The sequence below is a fragment of the Schistocerca gregaria genome, chromosome 1, assembly GCF_023897955.1.
Source record: "Schistocerca gregaria isolate iqSchGreg1 chromosome 1, iqSchGreg1.2, whole genome shotgun sequence".
In the NCBI taxonomy this organism is placed as follows: Eukaryota; Metazoa; Arthropoda; class Insecta; order Orthoptera; family Acrididae; genus Schistocerca; species Schistocerca gregaria.
The window spans coordinates 897,953,892-897,967,272 of NC_064920.1; the positions used below are offsets into that span (position 1 = coordinate 897,953,892).

Consider the following 13,381-nt stretch of genomic DNA (forward strand, 5'->3'; position numbering starts at 1 on the left):
CGGCGAGGACCATTCGCAACCGTCTCCATGAAGCTGGGCTACGGTCCCGCACACTGTTAGGCTGTCTTCCGCTCACGCCCCAACATCGTGCAGCCCGCCTCCAGTGGTGTCGCGACAGGCGTGAATGGAGGGGCGAATGGAGACGTGTCGTCTTCAGTGATGAGAGTCGCTTCTGCCTTGGTGCCAATGATGGTTGTATGCGTGTTTGGCGCCGTGCAGGTGAGCGCCACAATCAGGACTGCATACGACCGAGGCACACAGGGCCAACACCTGGCATCATGGTGTGGGGAGCGATCTCCTACACTGGCCGTACACCTCTGGTGATCGTCGAGGAGACACTGAATAGTGCACGGTACATCCAAACCGTCATCGAACCCATCGTTCTACCATTCCTAGACCGGCAAGGGAACTTGCTGTTCCAACAGGACAATGCACGTCCGCATGTATCCCGTGCCACCCAACGTGCTCTAGAAGGTGTAAGTCAACTACCCTGGCCAGCAAGATCTCCGGATCTGTCCCCCATTGAGCATGTTTGGGACTGGATGAAGCATCGTCTCACGCGGTCTGCACGTCCAGCACAAACGCTGGTCCAACTGAGGTGCCAGGTGGAAATGGCATGGCAAGCCGTTCCACAGGACTACATCCAGCATCTCTACGATCGTCTCCATGGTAGAATAACAGCCTGCATTGCTGCGAAAGGTGGATATACACTGTACTAGTGCCGACATTGTGCATGCTCTGTTGCCTGTGTCTATGTGCCTGTGGTTCTGTCAGTGTGATCATGTGATGTATCTGACCCCAGGAATGTGTCAATAAAGTTTCCCCTTCCTGGGACAATGAATTCACGGTGTTCTTATTTCAATTTCCAGGAGTGTATATTGGATCTTAGTTGCTCTTCCAGGATCATACAACAGCACACATAATTTTTGTTATGATGATTATTAGCTGTGGTAATGTTGGCTTCAGGCATACGTTAACTTCACCTTCATCTTTGAACTTCTTAAACTGAATTCTCAAATTTTTCGTCTAGAGCCTTTGCTGGCTGTACCCACTTAGACCAAAAACTATACTGCAAGTACAGTTCCCTCTGCGTGCAACAATAATGCATTACACTCATTGTTAGAGGGTGGTTCCGAAGTTTAACCAGAATATTCAGATAACTCAACAGAAGAATAGTGGGAGCAAGGCAGTGGAACCCAACCATTTTATGATAACTTACACAATATTAAGAAAAGGACATCTAAAGCCTGCTCTAATGAAAGAAGGAAAACTCCAGAACAATTAGAAAAACTCCTGTCCAAATAATTTTGTGTTATGGAGGCTGTACATATCATATCAGAATAAGAATGTGATATTAGAAAATGCTCTCATAAGATAATCAGTTGACACAGGCGTACTGATTATGAACATGGAATGAGGTGAAGCTCAAAGACTGTGAAGCTACACACTCTACCCAGTACATCAATGAAGGTAAAGATGCAAGAAAAAAAGCTACAACCTTACAAATCCCATTACCCAGACACTTTTTCACTAGCTATGTGAACAAATGTTTGTGATTCTATGACTCACTTTGACCTGGAACAGCTGTTAAAAAAGCAAGTAAACTGTTATCAAACTGAGAGCAGTACAATACCATCCAGTTGATATTGTATACTATAAATAATGATACACTTTAACAAACAAATCTCATGTAAATAGCACAAATAATAAATAGGGGTAGTGAAGCAGTAGGTGTAATAATGAATTGAAAAATAGGAATTTGAGTAAGCTTCTATGAACAGCATAATGAACACATCATTATAGCCATGACAGATATGAAGTCAATGCTAACCATGATATACACATTTATATGCCAATTAGCTGCCCAGATGAGAAGAGACTGAAAGAACAAGTTATGACATAAAAGAAATTATGTAGATAGCTAGGAACATGGAAGCTTAATAGTGTTAATGGACTGGAATTCAATAGCAGTAAAATGGAGAGAACAAAAAGTAATAGGAGAACATGAGCTAAGGGGAAAGGAGTGAGAAAGGAAGCCTCATGGCAGAATTTTGCACAAAGCATAATTTAATCATCACTGACACTTGGTCAGCCATACAAGATGGCTGGATGCATGGAAAAAAGCTGCAGACACTCAATTGTTCCAGATTGATTAAACAATGGTAGGATAAAGATTTCAAAAACAGATTTCAAACTGTAAGATATTCCCATAGCCAGAGATGGACTCTGATCATAATTTACTGATTATGAATTGCAGGTTAACACTGAAGAAATTATACAAAGGTAGGAAATTAAGGGGATGGTACCTGGATGAGTTGAAAGAACCAATGATTATAATAGAGTAATGAACATAGCAGAAGATGAATAATAGATAATCTTTAGAGGTGAAATAGTGTAGGACACAGAGGATCATACAGAGAAAGAACAAAGCCCAGTGGAAATACTTTTACAGTGCACAATATATTGAACATAACTGACAAAAAATGAAAATGAAGCAGGCAAAAGGAAATAGAGATGTCTAAAACATGAAACAGAAAGGAAGTGCAAAATGACAATGCAGGAATGGAATGACGAGAAATGCAAGCATGTAGAAGCATGCATAACTAGCATAAAGATAGATGCTATACGAAAATTAAAGATGCCTGTGGAGAAAAGAGAAGCGGCTATACGAATATGAAGAGCTCATATAGCAACCAGTGCTGAGCAGAGAAAGGAAATCTGAAAGATGGAAGGAATGTATAGAAGGGCTTTACATGAGAAATGAACCTGTAGGCACTATTATAGAAAAGGTAGAGAGGAAGTCAGTGAAGACAAGATGGTAGATGTGATACTGTGAGAAGAATTTGACAGAGCACTTAGAAGACCAAAGTGGAAACCAGGTCCCTGAAATAGCAATGTTCCCTCAGAATTGGTGATATCCTTGGAAGAGCTAGCCATGACAAAAGTACTCCATCTGGTGTACAGAATATTTGAGACATGTAAAATACTCTCAGACTTCAAGAAGAATGTAATGGTTCCAAATCCACAGCAGGCAGCTGCTTACAGGTGTGTATACCACTGAATAATCATTTTCATAAGTCATAGTTACAAAATAACCACACAGATTATTTACAGAAGAATGGAAATACTGGTAGAAGCTCACCTCAGGAAAGATCAGTTTGGGTTCTGCAAATATGTAGGCTTACACGGGGCACTGCTCAACCTATGATTTATCATAGAAGAAAAGTTGAAGAAATGACAGTGGTGACTGGACTATATTCCTTGAAATTCTAAAGACAGCAGGAATAAAATACAGGGAGTGAAAGGTTATTTACAACTTGTACTGCAACTTGACTGCAGTTATAAGAGTCAAAGGACATCAAAAGGTAACCATAGTTGAGAAGGGAGTGAGATGGGGCTGTAGCCTATCCCAACACTATTTAATTTGTACAATGAGCAAGCAGTAAAGGAAACTAAGAAGAAATTTAGAAAGGGAATTATAGTTCAGGATGAAGAGATAAAAACTTTGAGGTTTGCTGATGTCTTTGTAATTCTGTCAAAGATGGTAAAGGATTTCGAAGAGCAGTTGAGTGAAATGGACAGTGTCTTGAAAAGTGATAAGATGAACACCAACAAAAGTAAAACAAGGGCAATGGAATGTAGTTGTATTAAATCAGGCAATGCTGAGGGAATTAGACTAAGGAATTAGATAATAAAAGTAGTAAATGAGTTGTGCTTTTTGGGCAGCAAAACAACTGTTGATGGACAAAGCAGAGAGGATATAAAATTGGTAATGGCAAGAAAGGTATTCCTGAAAAAGACGAGTTTTTTAACACCTGACATAAACTTAAGTGCTAGAGAGATTTATCTCAAGTGTAGCCCTATACAGAAGTAGTGAAACATGGGCAATAGGCAGTTCAGACAAGAAGATTTTGAAATGCGGTGCTACAGAAGACTGCTGAATATTAGATGGGTAAACTGAATAACTAATGAGAGATACTGAATTGATTTGGGTAAAAAAAAGATTCGTGGCACAGCATCAAGGAATACTCATTTTGGTAACAGAGATAATTTGAAGTGGGAGGGGGGGGGGGGGGGAAATCTATAGGAAGACTAGACAAAAATACAGTAAGTACGTTCAATTGGATGTAGGTTGTAATAGTTATTCAGAGAAGAAAAGGCTTAACAGGATGGACTAGCATGGAGAACTGCATCACATCAAACTCTGGATTGAAGACAACAACAAAAACAATAACATGTTGTTGCAAGGGCATCTGCCATAACCAAGCCATTTGAAGAATGTTTTATTGTTTTGATGTAAACAAAAACTTAATTCTAGTGCTAAAGTGAAAATTTTGTTTCTCACATTTAAGACAATTTTTTGTCTCTCCTGTAAAAGTCATGTTTTGCTACTGATGTGGTATTGTTTTTTCTTGGACGATTACAGTTGGTTGGTGAAAGCAAACATTGTTCTAAAGCTAGAACTGGAAGGGATATAAGATGCAAGATAGAAGTTGGATCTAATGCTTATGTTCTGGTTCACTTCCTCTGCCTTGTCTCTCTACACCCTAAATTTGGAGCAGTTTCTTCTCCTCATTAACACATGTACCTCCATTTCCTATACATTTTGTTCACCTAATAACAAGACTTTTTAATGTCCTCTACTTTAGAGAGGTAATTTATTTTCTTTGTGCTTGTCAGTAATAGATGATAATTTAATCTGCTGCTAACAGTGGGATTATTAAAGATAGTGCATTGGCCCTCATGAGTAAGGGCTGACACTGAGTTGTGGAACATGCCCTAGAAACTGATCAAAGATTTAAGGAAATTGTAGAAACTCAAAAAAGATGGCTGGGCAATTTTCCATAGAAAAGAGGAAGTTAGTTGCAGTAGCCTCATATTTCCTTCACATCATGAGGTAAGCTCAGTACAGGAGGTTGGATTATTTGAGAAAGAGTTTTGATTTGCTCTAAAGATTTAGTCAAACTTGTTGGCCTTGCAGTTACAATTTATTTTTCTCTCCATGCCACATTCCAACTGTGATGTAGATTTCTGATAACTTAATCTTTTTCTGATACTTGTAGGTTATCTAAAATCCATTCTTTAGCATACTTGCTTGTTTACTCACATAGGTCATAAATATGTGCACATACATATAGACGTCAAAGTGCAGAGAAAGCTGTTTCAGTGATATTAGCTTCGAATTCAATGGTTGATATAAAAAAGTAAGCATGTTGCCTTTACCATGGGCAGACCGTCAAGGATAGCTGTAATTGAAGTGATTAGCAAGAAACACAGAAGGTGAATTGTATGAAACTATTGTGGTAGTGTTCACATCTACGTGGCAGCCAATGTGGATTGCAGTGCTGTATATATATGTGTGGCATGTGATGGTTAGTATTTCATTGTGTACTGCATAAATATCAATAGTCATTAGTTTGTGAGTCTGAGATGTGACAGCCTCATATGTATGTTTAAAAACAATACATTTTTCTGTATTAACATTCAACGCTAACTTTGACCACAGTAGAACCTTAATTCACTTCAGGATTGGCGTGCAGCCCTGGGATACTCCTGTAATATCACCCTTTCTCTGATGATCTCTCTTGTCCATTAGCCACAGTCATGAACTAACTGTAGGTTGCTCCCTGATTTTTATCCTGATTTCTCCAATTTTTGTTGTTAATTAATTCAGTTTCTTTTGCTGTAAAGTATGCACTACTTAACAACCAGTAATAGATTACAGATCAGGTTTTTTACTGAACGACAGATTATTTATTCTGAACGACAGATTATTTATTCACTTACTGCAAGGAATGGTGCTCGCATGCCTCTGACATCTTCAAGTCTCACACCTCCATACTGTGCTAGGATCTCACGCTGACCACCAATTTCCTTCGACCACTTTTTCTGAGAGAACTGTTCACCAAAACTGTGCCTGGTGAAATAATAAAGACTGTAGTTAACAACATAAGTTTAAAAATATAACAAAATCAATTCATTAATTACACTTTTGTGAAGCTGCAAGAACTGCTTCTCAGATGAATCACAATGATAGTAAGTTTAATGATACTGAAATCAGAAGTATGCAAATGGTAAATGGAAGAAAACTGAAAATGTTGTTCTGTAGAAAGCTCAGTTATTTCCAGGGTTTAAAGTGAAAAACTTTACAAATGAAATAGGTGTATGTGTCTTTTCAATTGTACTGCACAAGCTAACTAGCACTTTTAAAATCACTGCTTGTTTTGTATTCATTTAACTGAGATTAGTTCCCCCCTTAAGATGCTGGAAAAATTATAAAAATCTCAAAACATGGACCATTTCTTGAACTAAAACATTAGTGTATGTGTGTATTTATTAGTTTCTCCATGATTGGATAGCACTTCTGCTCCACAAATGTGCACTGAATCAATAAAGACCCACTGTACTTGTTAAACTTCTCTTTATTTTAGTCCACAACTAGTTTTGGCTTGAAATACTGAAGCAATTTTCTAATGGACATTGTGCTGTGGAGAAGCAACATCAAACATTTTAGGAAATGGAATCGATATTGATTAATTTAGTACATTCATCTGGTTATTTGTGTTTAAGGCAAGAAGCAAGATAGCAAAACAAGTGCAACTCATTTGATATTTACAACAAAATCACACAAACATTTTGAAGAATGGTCAGTTAGCTCTGATGAATGATAATATTTAATCCAGTGTCAGTTCTACTGATATTTATTAGATCTAGGGCAATTTTGTTCCTTCATATCTGGCTTTCTCAATCAGTTTGTCAAAATTCCTAAAATTTTAGCATGCATCATTAATTCATATATTTTCTTAATGTATGGGCAATTCAAATTCAAAATATTTATGCTGTTTATGTGGCATTCACTGAAGCAACAGAATCTCTATTTTTATATTTATCATGTAAAAATATTACGTGTCATGGACAATTTATCTGTTTGGATCTCCTGGCACAATCTACACAACTATCATGTATCAATTTGCATTGCATCCTTTTGAAATACAATCAGTTTCTGGTTAAACCAAAGGGTTTGGTTTTTAGTCATTCATTAGAATGTTGGTGTTTCAAAAACTTTAATTTATTTAATTTCTTTGACTTACACTTAGCTTTATTGTTAACATCTTTGACTATGATTCCTTTAGTAGTTTCATTTTATGTTCTGTAAAATTCTATGTAATATATATTATCTTCTTATTCTGAAATGAGTCCCACAAACTTACTACCCATAAAGCACTCAGAAAACCCTTAACCCAACTTCTACAAAAGCATGTAATTTATGAAAGTGGACAATTTACATCTTGTTGACAGATACCCACTGAAAATCACATTTCAGATTTTTCAGTTGTTCATAACCACAGGACCATGATGAAAATTTGATGTTAGAAAGGCAGATGAAAAAAAAAAGAAGTGAAATTAACTTTTGAGTATACTTTCAGCAATAATGTGTACAGAATCATTAAAGTACTACCTGGAGGAATGGCTGGTGTTGGATTATGATTACCCATGATAATCCGTTACAGTTGATGCCATCACACTACTATGCATCTAATATAACAGGATAAAATACTTGCTGGGGGAGAAGGGGGGGGGGCACACAATTAATGAGTGCTCATGTTGTACAAGCCTTATCTGGTATCAAACATCACTGACAAACTGTCATACATTGTTTAGATACTGCTGGTCCTATGAATTGAGATGTAAAAATGCACTGCCACATGTTTCCTAGAATCTGAACCATACACTGCACTACATATAATAGATCTCTCTTAGACTCCTTGTTTTCATGATATTTTGTTGATTAAAAATTTACAAGAGTGATTCAAGTGAAAAACTTAAAAGTGCAATAAAAGTCCTAAAAGTGTACTATCAATATGGCACTTGCCAGGAGTTATCCTTGTATTTTGACAAATGACCAAAAGTTGGCAGCTGTTGTTGCATCATAGGGAGGGAAGCTGCTTCAGTGTAAAGACGGCCATGCTACTGTCGGCTTGTACCGTGTTGGAGCAGTTATTTGTGATATGGTTTTTGAGCAGCGAAGTTATTAAACCTATGAAAATGCACTGCAGGATAAAATACAGTGCTGTGACTCATTTGTGTTCCTGCAGAAAGTGTACAAGTGGTGCAGAATTAAAAAGAGATGTGTCACATGTGGAATATACCTTATATCCAAGCCATGTAATGTTGAACAAAAACACTGACACAGTGATAGAGAGCTTTTGTAGGAAAACAGACATTACTGTAAACAAAATAGCCACTATTTTGGATATTAGTGTTGGTTCACCACATAATATTGTCCACAACATGCTGTGATTCAATAAAGAGACTGTAACATGGATTCTAAGTCAGTTTGTTGAATTGACAGATTGTCACTCTGATACCTGTGAGGAATTTTGGGACTGTTACCAGGTCAAAGGTAATGGATTTCTGGATAGCACTGTTGCAGGAGATGAAACCTGGGTGCATTAACACCACCGTGAAGTAATGAGCTATAGATCTCAAAAAAACCATTGGCAGGAAAAATCTTGCTCATTCTCTTTAGGGATGCAACAGGGACAATTTTTTTAGCACTGTGTGTGCTACATCAGTCAACAGTTGAAGTGACAGATTGTCATGTTGAAGCCTGTGAGGAACCTTTGTGTCATTTCTAAGCTGAAGGTAATGGTTTATGGACAGAATTGTTGCAGGAGATGAATCCTGTCTGTATTAACACCAACCTGAATTGAAAATACTGAGCAAAACACTATTCAAAACCTAAAAATTCTACATCAATCATTGGTAGGAAAAGTCATACTCACTCTCTTTTGGGATGTAAAAGATGTAATTTTGGAGTGTTACATGGAAAGGGGATGAACAGTGACCAGTAATTCATAAAGTGAAGAGTAATTTGGATTTCAGATGTTTTGTTGCAACACAACACTGCTCATTCCTATACTACCCATTCAGCTGTAGCAAAAATATGGGATATGAAATCTGAATGTCTATCACAGCAACCTTAAGCACCAAACTTCACTCTGAGTGATTTTTATGTGTTCAGATACGTCAAAGAAGTGCCAGGAGGAGAAGCGAGGAGGGAGGAAAAACTGTGGTGCACAAGCGAATGAATTCACAACCAAAACTAATCTTCACATGAGATATTCATCTACATCCAAAGTGATGGAATACATGCATAGCACATCATGGGAACTATGATATCAAAAAATTATATATCTGTAACTTTTAATTTTCCTGTATTACCTCATTTGTATTATAATAAATATTTAAGGTTTTCATTTCAAATGCTCTCATATAAAATACAGTTAATAAGATAGTGGATCCACACTGTCTTTCAGGTACTGATCAAATATTAAATGCTCTGAATAACCGGACATCACCCATTGGTATTTTTTGTGATCTCTCAAAGGCCTTTGATTGTGTAAATCATGAAATTCTTTTAGATAAGCTAAATCATTATGGTTTGAGTGGGGCAGTGCACAAATGGTTTAATTCATACTTAACTGGAAGAATGCAGAAAGTTGAAATAAGTGGTTCGTGTAATGTTAAAACAACAGCTGATTCCTCAAACTGGGGTGCTATCAAGCACGGGGTCCCACAGGGTTCAGTCTTAGGTCCTTTACTGTTCTTGATATACATTAATGACTTACCATTCCACATTGATGAAGATGCAAAGTTAGTTCTTTTTGCTGATGATACAAGTATAGTAATAACATCCAAAAACCAAGAACTAAGTGATGTTATTGTAAATGATGTTTTTCACAAACGGACTCTCTTTAAATTTTGATAAAACACAGTATATACAGTTCCGTACAGTAAATGGCACAACTCCAGTAATAAATATAGAATTTGAACAGAAGTCTGTAGCTAAGGTAGAATTTTCAAAATTTTTCGGTGTGTCCATTGATGAGAGGTTAAACTGGAAGCAACACATTGATGGTCTGCTGAAACGTCTGAGTTCAGCTACATATGCTATTAGGGTTATTGCAAATTTTGGTGATAAGAATCTCAGTAAATTAGCTTACTATGCCTACTTTCATCCACTGCTTTCGTATGGCATCATATTCTGGGGTAATTCATCGTTGAGTAGAAAAGTATTCATTGCACAAAAACGTGTAATCAGAATAATTGCTGGAGCCCACCCACGGTCATCCTGCAGACATCTATTTAAGGATCTAGGGATCCTCACAGTAACCTCACAGTATATATATTCCCTTATGAAATTTGTTGATAATAATCCAACCCAATTCAAAAGTAATAGCAGTGTACATACCTATAACACCAGGAGAAAGGATGATCTTCACTATGCAGGGTTAAATCTGACTTTGGCACAGAAAAGGGTAAATTATGCTGCCACAAAAGTCTTTGGGCACCTACCAAACAGCATCAAAAGCCTGACAGATAGCCAACTAACTTTTAAAAATAAATTAAAAGAATTTCTAGATGACAACTCCCTCTACTCATTGGCTGAATTTTTAGATATAAACTAAGTAAAAAAAAAAAAAAAAAAAAAAAAAAAAAAAAAAAAAAAAAAACCCAAACTTAATCATTAGTGTCATGCAATATTTTGTGTAATGTAATATCTTGTACAGACATCTTTTATTAACCTGACACAACCTGACACGTTCCACATCATTACGAAGTGTCGTATTCATGATCTATGGAACAAGTATTAATCTAATCAATTAACTGTGGATTTAGCCTGGAACAAAAATTCTGCAGTGCCACAAACACTCACCAAATGCCCCTTTAATTTTATGCTAATCCACTAATACAAAAGACACAGCCATAAAGATACTGCCAGATAGGAGAAAGCAACCGAAATATAGAAAATACTTGAAACAAACTACTTCTTGTGCAACATGTTCATTCAGCGAAATCTGTCTTCTTCTTTATTGGATCAATATTGTTTAGCCTTGGTATCTTCCACTTCACATTTTCTCAAGTCATGGTTACCTACATCAGCAGCATACATCTAATGTTGTTCTTATAAATAAAAATTAGAATAGGCATCTACTCTCTTGTAGCTCATTATATCTGAATAGCTGTCTTCCCTAGCTCTGTATACTCCTCTGATGTCTTCTTCACAATTACATGTCTAAATTGTATAACAGATTTGAATTCCTTAATTCTGCAGTGAACAAAGAAATGTCCACTCATAAACAATTCATTTAATGATTTTTACATGACAGCGTGGCATACAATTTTGTAATTCGCGCCATATGTGGTGCTGCTTTGTATTCTGGCCAGAGATTTAAGTATTTGGCTCTTTTTGGAAAAGATTTTAAAAAGTTCTCCTATTGTTTTGTTTTCTTTTAATACTGAAGTTGCTGTCGACATTCAATGATTTTTATGTGCCAACATGGCATATGATTTTGTAATATGTGGTGCTGATATGTATTACTGGTCAGCAATTTTAAGTATTTCATTCTTTTTGGTAAAGATTTTAAAAAGCATTAATTTCATTGTGGAATTGTATGGTTATTGTAAGAATTGTTGTGTTCTTGATGGCTGGAGAACATTTTCGTAAATAAAAATTTTTCCTATATCCTGATAAGGCACCCCTTTCCTGAGGTTTCCTTACAACAGTGGAATGAGTACACTACCAGATATCTGTATGCACTGTAAATGCTCACTGCACATTTTTGACATCTTCAGAAAGGTCATTTTTTACTTTGTTATGTAAGTTTAAAACAATACAACTATGTTGCACATCAGTGTAAATTTGGTTTTCTGCCTTGTAGGATGATTTGAAAATGGGTCTCAGCCTAAAACTAGTCGTTGAATGAATAAAAAGTAAAAAATTTGCAACTTGGACTGGATTTTCATTCTAGTGATTAACAAAAGTTGCTGACCCAAACTACTCCAGCATGCTGGAAGTTCATAAATTCATGTAAGGTTTTGCTAATAGATATAATTCTGTGTAATATGGGTTATGCTTGTTTTACTATCTTCCTTTTTGCTGTAAGTTAACAAACACTATCTTCCTTCTATGTTAATATAATGAAAAGGATAGATTATGTATTTTATTACTTAAAATCATATTAGTTGAGCTTAGAGAAATACAGAATTACATTTAAAATAATGCCTTTAGTTCATTAGTGAAAAATACCCTTCATGGACATATAGTAGAGAAATTGTAAATTAGAGTTGTAATTTTCAGTTGTAGCAAAAAATAGAAATGTTACAAAGTTGTTAATAACAGGTATAACATATATGATTTTTTTCAGTATATAAAACATGCAAATGAAGAGCACAACACATAATAAATTTACACTGAAAAATTCTGAAAGGCATTAGACCCATCTGCAAACAGAATTCATGACGTTTTGATATAATTTGATTGTCTTCAGACTTGATTTACTATGCTTTTTGAATATTTTCACTCATCCAGGGGTCTGATAAGATTGTATAAGTTTGCTTACTTTCTTGACAATTTAACAGGTATTAATAATGTGTTATTTAGGTTTATTTAAATTTCATTATTGCTACTTACGTTTTAAATGGCCAGTTCTTGGGCATATCACAGATTATTCATTTCTATATATATGTATAGAGTGAGCAAAATAAAAGTGGTCTGGAAAATATTTATAAGACTGATGCAAAACTGACCTTTGCTAATGAATTCACCAATCAGTGCTGTCTTATGGCTATACATACACAACTCCTGCATGCTCTCTCCTGAATACTTTGCCATGTCATTACATTTGAGTGAGTGAGAGGAGTGTATGTGTTTAGTGACAAGTTGAATGCAACTGCAAATGGTGCTCATGATAAAACAGGTGTGTTCATTGTTGAGTGTTATGTGGTGAAGTGTTATTCATGGGTGACATGTACAGAACTGTTTTTCCAAGAGTTTAAGACTGGAAGTCTTTAAGCAAATGTAACAATTAGTGGTCAAATTACATGAAATGGACTGCATGGTAAACGAAAACAGTGGCCACCTCCAGCATCAACTTTGATGTTCATTAACAATAGTATTATTGTAAACATTTTCAGACCAGTTTTATTCTGCCCACGCTGAATATATAAAGAAAAAAGTCATAAGCTGCATTAAAAAACCAACAATAGTGTTATATGTACAAATTAAGTCCATACCCATGCTATGTACAGCTCAAGAATGAATTTTATTGGTCATCTTTGACTTACGAGATGGAATGTGATGCAATTTCATGACCTGAGGCATACAAGTTCTGCACATGGCTATAGTCAGTCCATTCATGGGAAACATAAAAGGTAGCTGCTATAGGGCAGCCATTTGGATTCTTCCTGCCCTTCTCAAACAGGTCACTGTACAGTCCCTTGTTCAAATCATTCGCAGAGTCGTCGAATGTTAGAAGCACAATTTGTGGGACTTGCTCCACTGGCAGATCTCCTGTTTTTGTATTGCAGATGGGAT

The 13,381-nt window shown here is 36.3% G+C and overlaps 1 protein-coding gene across 14 annotated transcripts in view; it reads right to left on the reverse strand.

The window, feature by feature from the left end:
• LOC126274364 (uncharacterized) overlaps nt 1–13,381 on the reverse strand; it is a 317,226-nt gene that overhangs the window by 22,751 nt on the left and 281,094 nt on the right. For 9 of the 14 annotated variants that reach the window (XM_049977120.1, XM_049977107.1, XM_049977118.1 and 6 more), the window contains 2 exons: nt 13,132–13,357; nt 5,788–5,917 (listed from right to left, as the gene is read on the reverse strand). In XM_049977120.1, coding sequence (XP_049833077.1) covers nt 5,788–5,917; nt 13,132–13,357 — 356 coding nt within the window. The remainder of the gene's footprint in view (nt 1–5,787; nt 5,918–13,131; nt 13,358–13,381) is intronic. The other 5 variants (XM_049977119.1, XM_049977111.1, XM_049977109.1 and 2 more) reach the window with 1 other exon arrangement.